The sequence below is a fragment of the Aedes aegypti genome, chromosome 1, assembly GCF_002204515.2.
Source record: "Aedes aegypti strain LVP_AGWG chromosome 1, AaegL5.0 Primary Assembly, whole genome shotgun sequence".
Classification (NCBI taxonomy): Eukaryota; Metazoa; Arthropoda; class Insecta; order Diptera; family Culicidae; genus Aedes; species Aedes aegypti.
The window spans coordinates 222,138,448-222,153,793 of record NC_035107.1 but is presented as its reverse complement, the minus strand read 5'-3'; the positions used below and the strand labels follow the sequence as shown (position 1 = coordinate 222,153,793).

General features: G+C 36.4%; 1 protein-coding gene across 1 annotated transcript; it reads left to right on the top strand.

Annotated features, from left to right (window-relative positions):
- Window positions 1-9,311: 9,311 nt before the first annotated feature.
- Window positions 9,312-10,185, top strand: LOC5578808. The gene is made up of 2 exons (XM_001657123.2): window positions 9,312-9,736; window positions 9,796-10,185. The coding sequence occupies exons 1-2, from the start codon at window positions 9,380-9,382 to the stop codon at window positions 10,153-10,155; spliced, it is 717 nt and encodes a 238-aa protein (XP_001657173.1). The 5' UTR covers window positions 9,312-9,379; the 3' UTR covers window positions 10,156-10,185.
- Window positions 10,186-15,346: the final 5,161 nt, after the last annotated feature.

Genomic DNA, 15,346 nt, shown 5'->3' with positions numbered 1-15,346 from the left:
CGAAGATGGGTTACGTCAATTATCCCGAGAAAAAATACCATGAAATCAACGAAGCTGTACGAAGAAACCTCTTCAAATTAGGACCTGAGGATGTGGAAAATACAGACTACGATGAGGTAATTATGAATATGAAGGAAAAGTTCTCGAATCTAGCCACGACATGGAAAGAAAAATTATTGATTTTGTCGATGCTGCCAAGCTCGTGGTCTATTCAAGACGCCATTGATGAGTTCAAAACCAATAGAAATACAGCAAAAGAGGCAAAACAATTCAAAAATAACTGTCTTGCAACCAAAAATGCTAGGTCGAGTACTTCATTAACAGATGAGACAAAAGAAAAAATAATTCAATATTTTGAAGACGATGAAGTAAGTAGAGCTATGCCTGGCCAAAAAGATTATGTATCTGTAAAAAAAGATGGAAAGCGTCAAGCAATCCAAAAACGATTAATGATGACTACTTTGAAAGAAGCGTATACACGCTTCAAGGAAATTAACGAAAATATTAAGGTAGGTTTTTCCTCATTTGCAAGCCTTCGTCCAAGGCAATGCAAGCTTCTATCCAATTCAGGAACACATAATGTTTGTGTGTGCACAACACACGAAAATATTAACCTAATCTTACATAGTTTGAAAAGAATCAATTTATCAAAGGATATTAAAATGTTAACTGGTAGTCTTTTGTGTGAAAATACAACATCAAATTGCTATCTACGATCTTGTTCGGATTGTCCAGTTTCTTCATCATTGGAAAATACTTTATTCGCTGAGTTTGAAGAAAATTATATTGATCAGTTATCATTTGAGCAATGGGTGACCACGGATAGGTGTGACCTAGAAACTATTGTAAAACCTGTAGATGAGTTTGTGTCATTTTTTTGCTTGAAATTAGAAAGTTTAATTCCTCACGACTTTATTAAAACAGAGCAATTACAAGATGGTGAATTTTTAGTCATTTGTGATTTTTCTGAAAACTATAGCTTTGTATTGCAAGATGAAGTGCAGTCCCATCACTGGAACGTACAACAAGCTACAATTCATCCATTCGTTATTTATTTCAATGGAAGTACGCAAATTGAACATTTTAGTTTTATTGTAATTTCCGAAGATTTAAGACACGACTCAGTATCTGTAAATTTGTTCATTGCCAAAATGATTAACTTTTTACGCGTTGATAAGGATAAAGAAATCAGAAAGATATATTTCATGTAGAGGGTCTTGCCCCGGGAATCCCGGGACAAAAATCCCGGGAAATCCCGGGATCTAAAAAATCCCGAATCCCGGGATATTTTCGAAAATCCCGGGATTTCCCGAAATTTCATGTTGAACTAGAAAATATTGTATTATTTTTAAATAATGGCACAGTACAAGCTGCATGTTTTTTCCGCTGACTGTTGATACAGGAATGCATTTTGGTTATTGCATTTATCTTACTCAATAAGCGTTTTATTGAGGCTTAGGGCCACTTATGCTTTTTTTTCTGTAAACTGTAGGTTACTCTACGGTTTGTTCCATTTGTCAATAAATTCTTTGGTACTTGAATTGTTCATCATATTAAAATTTTGTTATTGCCATTCTATCTTTCCGTACCCTTTTTAGTTTGCCCGGTGTACCATACAATTTTCCAGGACGAATTTATCTGTGTTTGTCATGCCAACAATTTAAATGCATGAAGATTTGACACAACAATGTAAACAAGTTGCATAATCATGAGAGTAGATTTTAAAAGATATGGTAAAATTTGCGAGTGATTGGTATCACCTATACTATACCTTATACATCACGATTGATTTTAGTTTCAAATCAACTATAATAAATGCCCGTTGACTTCAACTGCAGATAGGTGATATATTGATGAATGAAATCTAAAACAGCATTGTTTTTGTCTACTATAATTCAACTTAACCTTCGAAAACAGGTTCGGGTATTGTGAAACTGCTCTATAAGACTAAACAAAGCTTCAATACGCGCTCTGGTCGCGCTATAATCGTTTTGGAAGCACTTGATTTTTGTCCCGGGATCCCGGGAAATCCCGGGATTTGTTAAAATAAAATCCCGGATCCCGGGATTTTTTCAAATCCGGGAAACAAGACCCTCTAATTTCATGTCTGATGGAGCAGCATCGCAGTACAAAAACCGTAAGAATTTTTCGAGCCTATGTCAATTTAAATCAAAGTACGGAATTGATGCAGAATGGCTTTTCTTTGCTACGTCACATGGCAAAGGTCCTTGTGATGCTATTGGAGGAACCATAAAGCGCATGGCCACAAGAGCAAGTTTAGCCAAAGAACGTGAGCATCCAATTAAAACTGCAAAAGAACTATTTGATTGGGCAAATCGCAGAAAAGAAGAAGATTTAACAAAATTATCATTTTGTTTCACTACTACTGAAGAGTACGAATTAACGGCATCAGAGCTAAGCGAGCAATATAATAACGCGAAAACGATCCAAGGAACCCAAAAATTTCACTGTTTCATTCCATTGTCAGAAACTAAAATTAAAGCAAAACTATACTCGAACTGTACTGATAATGATGCAAAAGTGTTCGATATTGTAAAAAAAATGAATAACAATAACTAAATAAATAAGTATTAATAAAATGTTTTCATGATCTCATAACGCATACCCAAATCCAAAACTTTTAAAGTTTATATATAACATTTAGAAACTCATCGATCATACTCTAAAAAAAATATCATGGTAAAAAAAAAATTATTTTCGTGTAATCTGTTAATTCATTTTAATTTATACATATATACATATACATATAATATTTATACATATACATAATATTTATGAAATTTATGAAAACGACTTGTTTAATTCACGCAAGGCCCTTAACAATGAAATCAGCAACAAACTGTGGTTCCCGTAATAATTTACACCGAAAAAAAATTTTTTTTTCTACTAAATGTGAAAATTGTGACATGTTTGAAATGTCATAACTTTTTTGTTTATTGGTTTACCATCACCAAATTTTTATTTTTCCCTCAAAAAATTACGTTGGTATTCCGATAGGGTTTTGAGATATTTGAGTTTTTGTGTCAAAAGTTTTTTAATGCAAAAAAAAAAATTTTTTACTGTTTGTATTTTTTTTGGAATCTTTATTTAGTTGTCTAACTTTGTTTCTTTAGTTGTCTAACAATCGAACGAACCGTTTTTGCTGTGCAGCTTTTTGAATATTTTTGAACCATTTTCACATACACCCTTTTGAAAAGTTAGTCGTGACTCAACTTGAAAATTTGATATCGGAAAATGACGATTTAGATGGAACTGGAAAACTGTGCAAAGTTTCAGCTCAATAGAAAAAAATGAATTAAAAAATTTACCAAATTTTGGTGCTGTTGCTTGGAATCACTCAGATGTTAATTAACGCAGCGACACGAATTAAGACTAAGACAGCTAAATTTTCACATACTTTCATTGTCATTAAAATATAATGGAAATGTTTATTTTATGCTGGTGGTAAAACACACGAGCAAAACAAACATTTTTGAATTTTATCATTACGATATATTTATCATTTTGATATATCATTACGATAATCATATCATTACGATATTCACCTCATTGAAAAACCTCAACATCTCCGTACCTAAAATTACATCAGTTTTAATTTCTGAACGTGGTTCTGACTTCAATTTATCTCCGTATCAACAAAAAACACTCTTATTTATGCTCTAAATCATCCGTGCGTGATAAAAATTATTGAAATTTGTTGTTCATGCGTAACAAGTTCGGTGTTCATTTTACCATCCTGTTCATTTTTTCACCCCTTCCCCTATGACAAATGGTAAACAAACTTCATGCTGTTACACACATGTGACTTAGCAATCTGTATGTAACCTAGCGTGTTGTTTGTTTCTTTGCAACCATAGATTCAATTTCAATGTAACTTATTCATTTTGACAGCTCTAGGTTAAGTTACATGCAAGTAAAAATGCGACACCTATGTAATGTAAACAAAGTGGAAGTTACAATGCAATAATTTAAGAACCAAAATTAAAAATCATCAATAAGATATGCTACAAATTATCTGAAATGCAACGACAATGTAATTTGTTTTATTTTTCTAAAATATTGAATCATTTGTTACCAGTGCTACTTGGGTTATTTATATAGTATTGATGCAAATCTTGAGCCCAATAACTATTAGAAAACCATTCATGGCGAAGAAAACAAAATTGCCGAAAATATAACAAGTCGCCCTACTACTTGAATATACCTATATACATAATTACCCTCAAGAATACGGTGGAATGATTCGGATATAATCCTTCCATCATCGGGGATGTGCTGTTCCTTTAGCTTTTTGGGAAGTGGTACGCAACACATGTCCCGTACACGTTTTGCTCCCCAAGCAACCGATTTTTGTGATTTTGACATTCCCCATGCCTGGGTAACATCAGTACCCGAAAGGAACTCGAGGCGTTTGTACCTGTTAAAATTATAAAAATAATCATGATTTATGTCACCCTACTACCCTTCCACCGGAAGTACATATACATCAAGACAATCCATTACTTACTTTTCGATGTAAAGCAGGCATGCGATGATATGCTTGCACTTTGCAGTGCCTGCTTAACATGAGCAGGTCAGTATCCATTCTGAAACTGACGTCCCCAGGTTCAGGTTTACCTGGTGCGGATGACTACCGGGATGAGAGCATTAGGTCACATATGCTGTGATACTGACACTCCCAATATTGTAAGCACGGTACCCCAGACAGATTATGTGATTGGCGTCAAAAACCGCAAAACCTTCCTGGCCTCGTCGAATCGCCAACGTAATCTAATATATCCACATTTTTTATTTCAACGTCACGATCCTCGGGTACTGCAAAGGAATTCATCACAACAAAACTCGTCAGCCAGCATATACTAAAGAAATCCGGATCTCATTTTTTATTAAATAGTAGAACAGTTCAGAACAATTTTTATTCATAAACACTATAATGACTTTTTTTCTACCTTTTTCACTGGAATCCATCGTTGAAAATTGAGATTTTATACAAAATTCAACCGATTTTCGATGACACTGTTTACTTTTGCGTACTTGCAGCGAACAAAAAACACAACCATCATCGCTTCGAAAATTGCCGCAGCGAAAAGTAGATGTAGCCACCGTACTGTTTAGTTTTGCGATTGGATGCGTAACACCACCTAGCTCTGAGAATTGGAATCACGAATCAAGATAGGGTGTGACAAAATGGAACAAAATTGCAACTCATGCAGAAACGATTGTTGCGCTGATGAATCTGTAGTAGTTTGCGAAGGTTTTTGCGAAGGTATCCGTCGGTTCCATTCTAAGTGCGTTGGACTTTCCGACGAAGAAGCGGTTGTTTATCTCTATTGAAGTATATTGTGCTCTGCAAGATAAATCCACGTAATGCGATTATCTGAAAATGTCGATATACGGTCGCAGTAGTAATGAAAATCACCAAATGTTTTAGATTTAGCAAATTTGAAACATGTGTGTCCTTGAACGACGAAAAAATCCAAGCCTACTTGAATTTTGACGTTGCGTTTGAATTGCGCGCATATCTTCTGCGCGTTACCGCCGCCGCTGGATGTGGATTTAATATAAGCGCCGCAATAATGTGGATGTGCGATGACTGCCGTATGTTGATGGAAGATATGCTTTATCCACAGACAAACAGACGTCACACTCTCATCATTGTCCATTGACCACCTTTTTAACGGTCGATTCAAAAATATGGTAGGTGGCCAATCCGCCACCCGCAGCGCTCGCATCGTTTTTGTTCGCGTTTGACGTTTGCACACTACCGCCATCTGTTGGCCCGTCGGCCAAATACAATAATTTTAGCATTGGGCGCACATGTCCTCGTGACTATGATTTTGATCGAGATTTGTTCTAAGTGTTACGTCTGTTTGTCTGTGCGTTATCGTTCAACTGTTAACGCTGTGAAGTCAATGAACAATCCTGTTATAGCCGAAGTTGACTCTATTAAAAGTGAAATGACTAAGATGGATGAAAGGTTGAATGAGTTGAATGCTACAATTGGCTCCCTGATCTCTACATCTCAAACTTCATTGCAAAATGTATTTTCATCGTCGTCAAATGAAGTGCCGCCGCTGTAATCAACAAAAAATCCGTCCAATGATCCATCTTCCTATTATGTCGAACAGCGTAATGAACTGAATGATACATTCCAGCTCTACCTTTCGAATATTGCCAACGAGGTTACTGCAGATGAAGTGAATCAAATGATCAAATGACCAAATTTACGCAATCCATTGCCTAAAACCAAGTTGGAAAGACGTTTCTACAATGGACTTTATCTCGTTTAAAGTAGAAATCGACCTGATCATTAACGAAACCCAACTTTTTGAAAACGATTCTATGTTTATATTCTGCTGATTAGTTAGCGAAGTTGATGAACTAAGTTTGAAGATATTTCATGCTTAAATATGTATCGTTGTTAATTGTCCTACGCTTTGAATGAAAGTAGTATTATCATAACTATTAAGAAATCAGTCTGTGCAGTTCAATTACTGAAGATGATGATCAATAAATAAATAGTTGTTTCAAATCAAATAGAAAAACCCGGCCGCCACAGGAAACTTCTACTCCGCCTCTTCGTCTACCAAAAAATTTAACAGAAAATCATCAGATAATGTACCCACTTCAAGTCATATGTCTCCCTCTAATTTTATTTTTTTTTAACTAAACAACTGAATCAAATGTATCAAAACCACCACTATGACGGAAGCAGTCCAAGTTGGTGTGAAATTAAATAATCAAATTGCTGTTGGATTACATTTTTCTAATGGATCCAAACAATTATTTGAATATTTTGTATTAGAATGCTCGTTTTTAAATGCTAAAGAGACGGGCTGTTTAATTTTCTAAGAGTTAAAAACATATATATAGCAGTTATTACTGAAGCTTATTTGAAGCCTGGATCCAAACTTGAGAGATGCTAACTTTTTTGTTTATCGTAATGACCGATTTGATGGGGTATGCTCACTTATAAGCAGGTGAAATCAACTCACCTGTAAAAAATCTGAACTGCTACGGCAAATGAAATGTAATAGGGTCGGTGTTCCCTTAGTGGACAGTCCCCTATAGTCGCACTAGTGGCTTTTTACGGCCGTTTTGCCATAAATCTTTTCAAACCATTTTTTGACATAAAGGTCAGGAGCTATTTATCTAAGTACCATTGATACACAGATTGATATTGTTCAAAAAATGATGGAAATAATTAGTTTTGCTTAAAATTTGAGCTCCCTTGCGCCTATAGTAAACCTATTGTTCCTATAGTAGCACTACTGAGAGAAACTATTTTTTATTATACGAAATAATTGATGAATTAAGAACTTTTTTTACATCAAACGAAAGCTTTTGATCCACACTTTGTAGGAAAAATATAAAAGTTTTGTAAATATACGGTTTTGATAAGTATTTTGCCAACGCCGTGATGCTAGTGCTACTATAGGAACAGAAATTAGAAATAGTGCTACTATAGGCACATGTATTCCTATAGTGGCACACGTGATAATAAATACAAACATTTGAGTTTTTTTTTGTTTTCATATTTTTCCCACAAAACCAAGATAAAAAGCTTTCAGATGATGTAAAAATAATGACGCTAGCGTTATTTTTCGATTTTATACGAATTTTTGTTCTTAGCTATGCGGCTATTGGTACATCGACCCTATGTGGTTTACAAAATGTTAATAAAATCTTGTTTTAGCTAATTAGGATGCTAGTATTGTTTAACATACACAGCAAAAAATTCTCAAATTTACATGGCACGTAATGTTTTATGATAATCATGTAAAACAAGTTGCAACTGAACATTCAACGATAATTAATGTAAACTGTCTCATTGCATTCGATAATGCTTGCAAACTTGAGTGAAATTGAAACATTGCATGATCTTCCTTTCAACATTCGCCAATGTTGCATGCTTTCTTGCATCTTGAAAGTGAAATTGCAAACTAGAATTCTCGGTTTACATGATTCTACGCTGAATATTCTGTCAAAAATAATGCACATGGATGGATCGACGGCTTGTCATTCCATGTGCATTATTTATGATTGAATTTTCAGCGTGAAAATCATGTAAACCGTGCCGTTTTGCATGCAACATTCTTCGAGAGAAGACGTTTCGCGTTCAATATTAAGGATTTTGGTAACAATGTGTGGTAATAGATGTGTTTATAGGTTTTATCATTGAATAATACATGATAAATGGCTTTGCATGATTGAGGCTAATATTACGTTACGTGTAAATCTAAGATTTTTTTGGTGTGTAGAACACTAAGATATAAGAAATGAATGTAATGTTTGGAATGATACTAATAAAGAAATTAAAAATACAAACAGTGTGCACGGTAAATTGTGACATAGAACGGTACGAGGCGACCTTAACATGACATTTTCAAACATAATTTTTGAGTAACACACCAAAAAAAATCTTAGATTTACACGTAACGTTATTTTAGTTTCAATCATGTAAAGCCATCTCTCATGTATTATTCAATGATAAAACCTATAAACACATCTATTATATACAACATTGTTACCAAAATCCTTAATATTGAACGCGAAACGTCTTCTCTCGAAGAATGTTGCATGCAAAACGGCACGGTTTACATGATTTTCACGCTGAAAATTCAATCATAAATAATGCACATGGAATGACAAGCCGTCGATCCATCCATGTGCATTATTTTTGACAGAATATTCAGCGTAGAATCATGTAAACCGAGAATTCTAGTTTGCAATTTCACTTTCAAGATGCAAGAAAGCATGCAACATTGGCGAATGTTGAAAGGAAGATCATGCAATGTTTCAATTTCACTCAAGTTTGCAAGCATTATCGAATGCAATGAGACAGTTTACATTAATTATCGTTGAATGTTCAGTTGCAACTTGTTTTACATGATTATCATAAAATATTACGTGCCATGTAAATTTGAGAATTTTTTGCTGTGAAGTTTTTGTTAGGCATCACTAGTTTTAGATTTTTCCCTGAATCATAATATAATTGCATGCTCCTACGTAGTGGTATTCTAGTACGCTTCAGATTATTTGGAAAAGTTATAAAATTTTTTGAAGTACAAATTTTTCTTGAATGCACGGTGAATGGTAGCTTGACGATATATTAAATTCGCCTTGAAAACACTCATTTTAAAGGTCCAGCGCATTCAGACCGTTAACTCTTTAAAGCGTTGAACGCAGCGATGTAGTACTGCAAATCGAGTTGGATGCAGTGCAATGCACCACTTTAAAACAACAGTTAATTCACAAGATAAGCACATCTTCTCCGCACACTGTAATCAAGAGAGCCCAGTTAGTTTAACTCCAACCGCATCCCATTTCACATCTCAATCTCGTTGCTTCGTCGAGGATGGCCACCTGGAAGCGTCCAGATCACATCCCTTTTCCCCAAATTTGGCACACATTTCAAGCAGGAGACCCCACCAGCGACAATCGTTTGATCAACTATCGTGTACAGGATCTCCCACCGGAACGAGTCGACGATGCCATTCAGCACATGTGCACCCATTTCCTGCGGGATGAACCGATCTGTCGCAGCCTTGGTTTGATCAATGACCCGGTGGGGGTGCGAGAAATTGCAACCATCTGGCGCCAGGTGGCCAATCAGCAGTGTGTCGTTGTCTGTTTCCGCGAGGGAAGTGACGAAATCGTAGGTTTGAATATGCTGACGGTTGTGACGCGGGATGACGGAACGGACTGTTCAAAGGTTAGTGTGTCATGACAGTTGGTTGAACGTTATCTCTCTTTTTTATTTTTTTTTAACAGTTCGAAAGTCCAGCAGTGAGAGACTTTGTAAGTGCAACGCTTTACATGACAGAGCAGGGGAAACTTTTCGACACCCACCAAGTGGACTGCTTCCTGTCGGCTTGGGGCCTATCGGTTCATCCCATCTATCGGGGATTGGGAATCGCCACGGAGATACTTCGGGCAAGAATTTCATTTTGCAGGGCATTTGGACTGACTCTAAGCGCAACTGTGTTCTCGCATCCGGGATCGCAGGTGCCCGCGGCAAAAGTGGGATTCCAAGATGAGGTGGTGAAGCGATTCATCGATCTAGTTAAAATGGGCTATAATCTTCCGGTGCCGGTGGAATTCAACAAGTTGATGACACTCAAAGTTAAATAAAGAGACAATATATTCAATACTTATACACTTGTCCCACAGTTATTAATCATTTAAGGCTCTGCTTAAATTTGAAAAATTATAGAGAGCAAAATAAACAATATTATTTTATGAAATAAATGCCGAATGGTAAAGTGGGGTTTATATACCTACAGTTCATGCACAATGTTGTCATTTAAGTTAATGAAAATATTTAAAATTTTCCCTTATTTGAACATTGTCTAAAACCACAATTTATAAATTGGCAAAAAATTTGTCCACAAATATTAATCAATGTGAACACGATTTATGAATCAGTTGGTATCAGTAAATTCTATATAGTTCACATGTTTATTAGAACACTGCCTCGAACAACGTTAATTGTATCTGGGGGTGAACCGGAACCAAGTATTTCAAGAATTTGGAGGATGATGGCAGGTAGTGCGTAATCAGGCAATCATTAGATCTAGATGGCAGAACTCGTAAATGCTTGACTCTTCGACTGCCGATATAAGGGGTTTCTACCTATATATAAAAACATGGAATATAATGTATGATTTAGAAGAAAAATCGGATTCCACTAACAGATTTTCCTGGTTCTCAGTTTTGAAAAAAAAAACTGGAATATGCTAATCCCGGGCTTCCAAAATTATGAATTTGCGGCGCCCCGCTTATTGCTGACTCACTTGTATGAAAAAAAAAATTAAAACATTCAAAGTGAGCTTGCGACAAGCAGAGGAGCCTTGAATACATATTGTGGAGAGCAAGAGTTCTTCTACCATATTTCTACTTTCAGTCTCATGTTCTGTCACACATGGCTATTTTGGGCCAATGAAACCCCCTGTTTTTTCCACAGATTGCCATAAAAAGTTTCCCAAATTAGTCCTCAAAAAATTATTACAAGAATTCTTTAGGAATGTGTCCACGAAGATGCTTAAGAAAATTTTCAGATTTTTATTTTATTAAAAAAAACTAGACATATTTCTGAACGAAATCGTAAAAATATCACTGATGAAATACATGATATGATAAATTCCTACAACTTTCAAAGATCTCCGGATCCCTTCGGGAATTTAGAGCAAGTCTTGGAAGAGCCGTCATAGACATTAAATAATTGGAAAATTACCCAATCAAAATTTGCTAGAGGAAAGTCCTGGTAAATCTCGAGTGGAATTGTGAGGAGTTACAGGAATAGTTACTGTAGGTTTTTGTGGTTTTAAACACTACATAAATCTTCAAATTTATGAATCCAAGTAGAATTTACTTCAAAAAATAATTACAGAAATCTTTGTAAGTAATCATTTTCTATGGAGAAAGTAATGAGGAATTAATGAGAATCCTTGGAATGGAAATCCTTGCAAGAATTCATGGAGCAATTTCAGAGATAATCAGTGGAGTAATTATTGACAGATAGGTTCCGAAAACACTTCCAGTGGTTTCTGAAAAATTGCCATGAGAGACTTTCGAGGAATTCTTGTATGATTTCTCGAAATAATGTACACGAATTACACCAATCGTAGAATACACCTTCGTTATTTTGTTATACCTCATTCCTAAATTATTTAGGAATAAGGAGTCTCAGTTCAATACCTGGAGGAATAGTTACAAGCATTTCTGAAAGAAGTTTCGTTATTATTCCGTTATTGGACTGCTGAAGAATTTTCTGGAGTAAATGTTGAAGGAATTTCTCTTAGCATTTCTTAAGGCGAAGTAGGCCTTCATTGAAATTCGTACCGTAATCCGGGGGCAAATTGATCACTAGTTTACAACTTTTTGTTGTGTCATCCTTCGGAATTCAAATATTGTCAAGTGAAATTCAACAAAATCAGTACTCCATTGATCTTTATCAGTTTAAGAAATAAATTTTTCATGACATAAAATTTAACATATCATAATAAAAGTTTTAAAATCAAAAAAACTAAAATGACACTTTGGGGTGAAATTGACCATCATATCACAAAGCAGATTTTTTTTTTTTATTAAGGCACTCCGTGCTCGTGGCCACTACTGTGCCGGAATCAGTTTTATCTGTATCTTCCTTACCGATACAGTTCTATTTTTAACTAATCTATATTTACATCTGCTTTCACTCTCTTCTGCTCTTTTGCTCTCACACCGAGCAGGTAGGAGAGTGCTCTGCTGTTGGTCCAATCGATTTCCATAAGCCATAGTCCATTGCTCTTGCGGTGGTTCGTTTTGCCGTGTTCCTGAGTCGTTTGAGGCTAGATGCCTGCGAAGTGGGTCGATTTGTCTCAGTCACCATCTGATACTGACGGAGGATGGATGTGCTCCCCTATGCACGGTCCTCCGTGCGGCGTCTTCTGGTGGCTGGACGGGTTATTTTTGGAGGGGCTGGGAATTGAATCCATTACCTTCCGCTTATGAAGCGAAAGCGTAACCTCAAGGCTACGGACCCCCCTACAAAGCAGATTTTAGAATTCAAATTTTTCCTGTCTACCTAAATTTGTGTCTCCTGAATCTGAAAATGAAATCAAAATTCTTACAACTCGAGTATTTGATCAGTTTATTGCAAAATAAAACTTTGAAAATTTGCCTAATACGCCTAAATGTAGGCAATTGCCATTAAAATAAGCACATTATTCGAGATTAAACGGTTTTATTGGCAAAAACAATATTTGCTATGCTGTATGGTATCAAAAATAGGTTGAGTAATTCACAATGAAGCATACACCACATTTTAAGCTTTAAAAGTTAATATGTAGGCATAGCACCGGTGGATTGTTGAGCACAGACATTTCCAACAGTATTGCTTACTTCTTCAAAAACTATGAATATTTGGGGGCAAAACTGATCCTATTAAAAATTAAATAGTTCATAATCATCATTGGACATCTATAAACTAGAAAACATGGAATGTCTGTGGTGCCAATAAAATCTTCAGCATCCTTGGAAGGAAATGTTTTTTCTGTATCGACCTGATCAAATTCACCCCAGCGATCATTTTGCCCCCGGATTATTGTCGGCGCGGTAAAAACTTAGAAGTAGTTTCTCGCCGAAGTTGGATTTTTCTCAGAACCTATGGCAGATACCTAACTTCGGAAGTGGTGCATTCGATTCGCATCTGGATGCACTTGAATGCACCCTACTTCCGAAGTAGGGTATCTTGCATAGATTTCGAGAAAAATCCAACTTCGGCGAAATGCATTTTCTAATGATTGACCGAACCTACAATACGATACGCGTCGTTGATGATTATTCCTAATTAATCTCACGATATCGAATCAAAGAAAATCAGTTGGTTTAACACTGACACAGTAGTATCAGCATACTTTATGCATGTTAGCGCGTACAGTGATACTTTTTCAAGTTAATATAAACTATCGAGACTGAGTTTTATCACTTTGAAATGCAAGCTGAAGGGTCATCATTGTTGCCAAAACGAATGACGGCCTTCTTAGCCTTAAGAAATCATTTCAAATTCCTGGGAGACTTGCTAGAGGAATCTCTATAAGAAAGCTTGGGGAGATCCTTGGAGAAGTCTTTGTACGTAAAGCTCTGAATGAATCTCTAGAAGAATTCCTGAAGATGAAAATCAATGAACCTGTGGACTCGTCGCGTAGTAATATCTGCAGCCTAAAGAATATACATCAAGATACATTGTGAAAATGGAACAATAAACTTTAGATAGATAAGATGTTTTGCTTTTCTACTTTATAGACCTTTGTTCACCTTTGTTCGCGTTATCGAAATATGCTTTGGTACTTTTGAAGACTGTGAACAAATAATCATTTCGGCTTAGTTCAGGAGAAAATGGCTCATAATAAAATGTTTCCAAACCAGTTCATGGCTTCCTCAGGCTCAAGTTATAGAGGCCCCATTGATATTCGATGATTAACAGAGCAATGTATTTTCGAATCCAAAACCACGATGTTCTGTTCAAAAGTGCTGTTCTTTAGTGATGAAATAAAAGCTGCCCATATCAATATACTACAGTGCACCCCCGTTAATTTGAACGGTACCTCATGCAAACCATCGGGGTTCATTTTTAATTTGAACATCTAGTAACCCTAGAAACGTGTTCCTGGTTATCTCTTTCACTGTTTTGTTTTGATTCTCCGTTCCGTTCCACAGTATTTCATTTCACTTTACTCCGTTCCATGAGCAAAATGACGTTTGAACCATTTTTAATCTGAACGATGTGCAAATTAGCGGGGTACAAATTAAAAAGTGTTCAGATTAAATGTGGTCAAACCAACGGGGGTACCCGGTATATGATATAGGGGCCCCTACTTATTACCAATTCAGGGCCTCTCCAAACCTGTTTTTCCGATAAATTAAAACTCAATTTCTAATGCTGAGAAATTTTCACCATGATCTCGGGGCCCCTAAGAATCCGGGGCCCGGTGCGGACCGCACCCACCGCAACCCAGCGTACCTTACAAATGATTAAATACCTAGACAAATTAAAGACCTCCATGTCTCTTGCAGTTGCCCAAAATTTTATGGCTTATAAGGTAATCTAGAATGCCATGAAAAGTGTCAAACTTGCACTACCGAGGGACCAAATGCAGTACTAGAAGTGGTACACAATCTGAGCTCGAGTGGGACGGACCTGATGGAGCTGTAGGCGTAAACCGACGGTGGCCTTATCTACTACTGAGGCTGAGTACATGGCTCTGTCGGGGGCTACGCAAGAAGCAGTTTGATGACGTGGATTCCTTGGAGAGATGTTCCAAATAGATCTCACGGTCTCTATCTTCTGTGACAACCAAAGCGCGATCTGTTTGGCACAAAAGGAGATAGGAAATTCGCCTCGAAGTAAAACATCGACTCGAGGCACCACTTTATAAGAGAGCAACTCGAGAAGAATGCGATCTCGTTACATCAGAGCTTCAGAAAACGGACGTTCTCACCAAACCCGTCCCTGGTGGTCGTTTTGCGGAAGCTGTAAATAGTTTAGGAGTTAATTAAATTCACGGTTTAGAAGGGGATGATATCATAGTAGGGTAAATGTACCAATAGTGGAGGTACTAAGCACGATTGAACCTCATTTAAACGCCCAAATTCAAGTAGCGCAATTTATGTACATGTTAATGTTGTAACGGGAAGTAACGACCGTTGACTTAATGAGAAAAATGATTTCTTCGCAGTAATCCACGGCGTGTCAGTGAAAAATAATACCTCCACTATTGGTATACTGTTCCTTTAGTTGCGGTACATTTTTAATTTGTGTTCCTATAGTTGCGGTATCCGT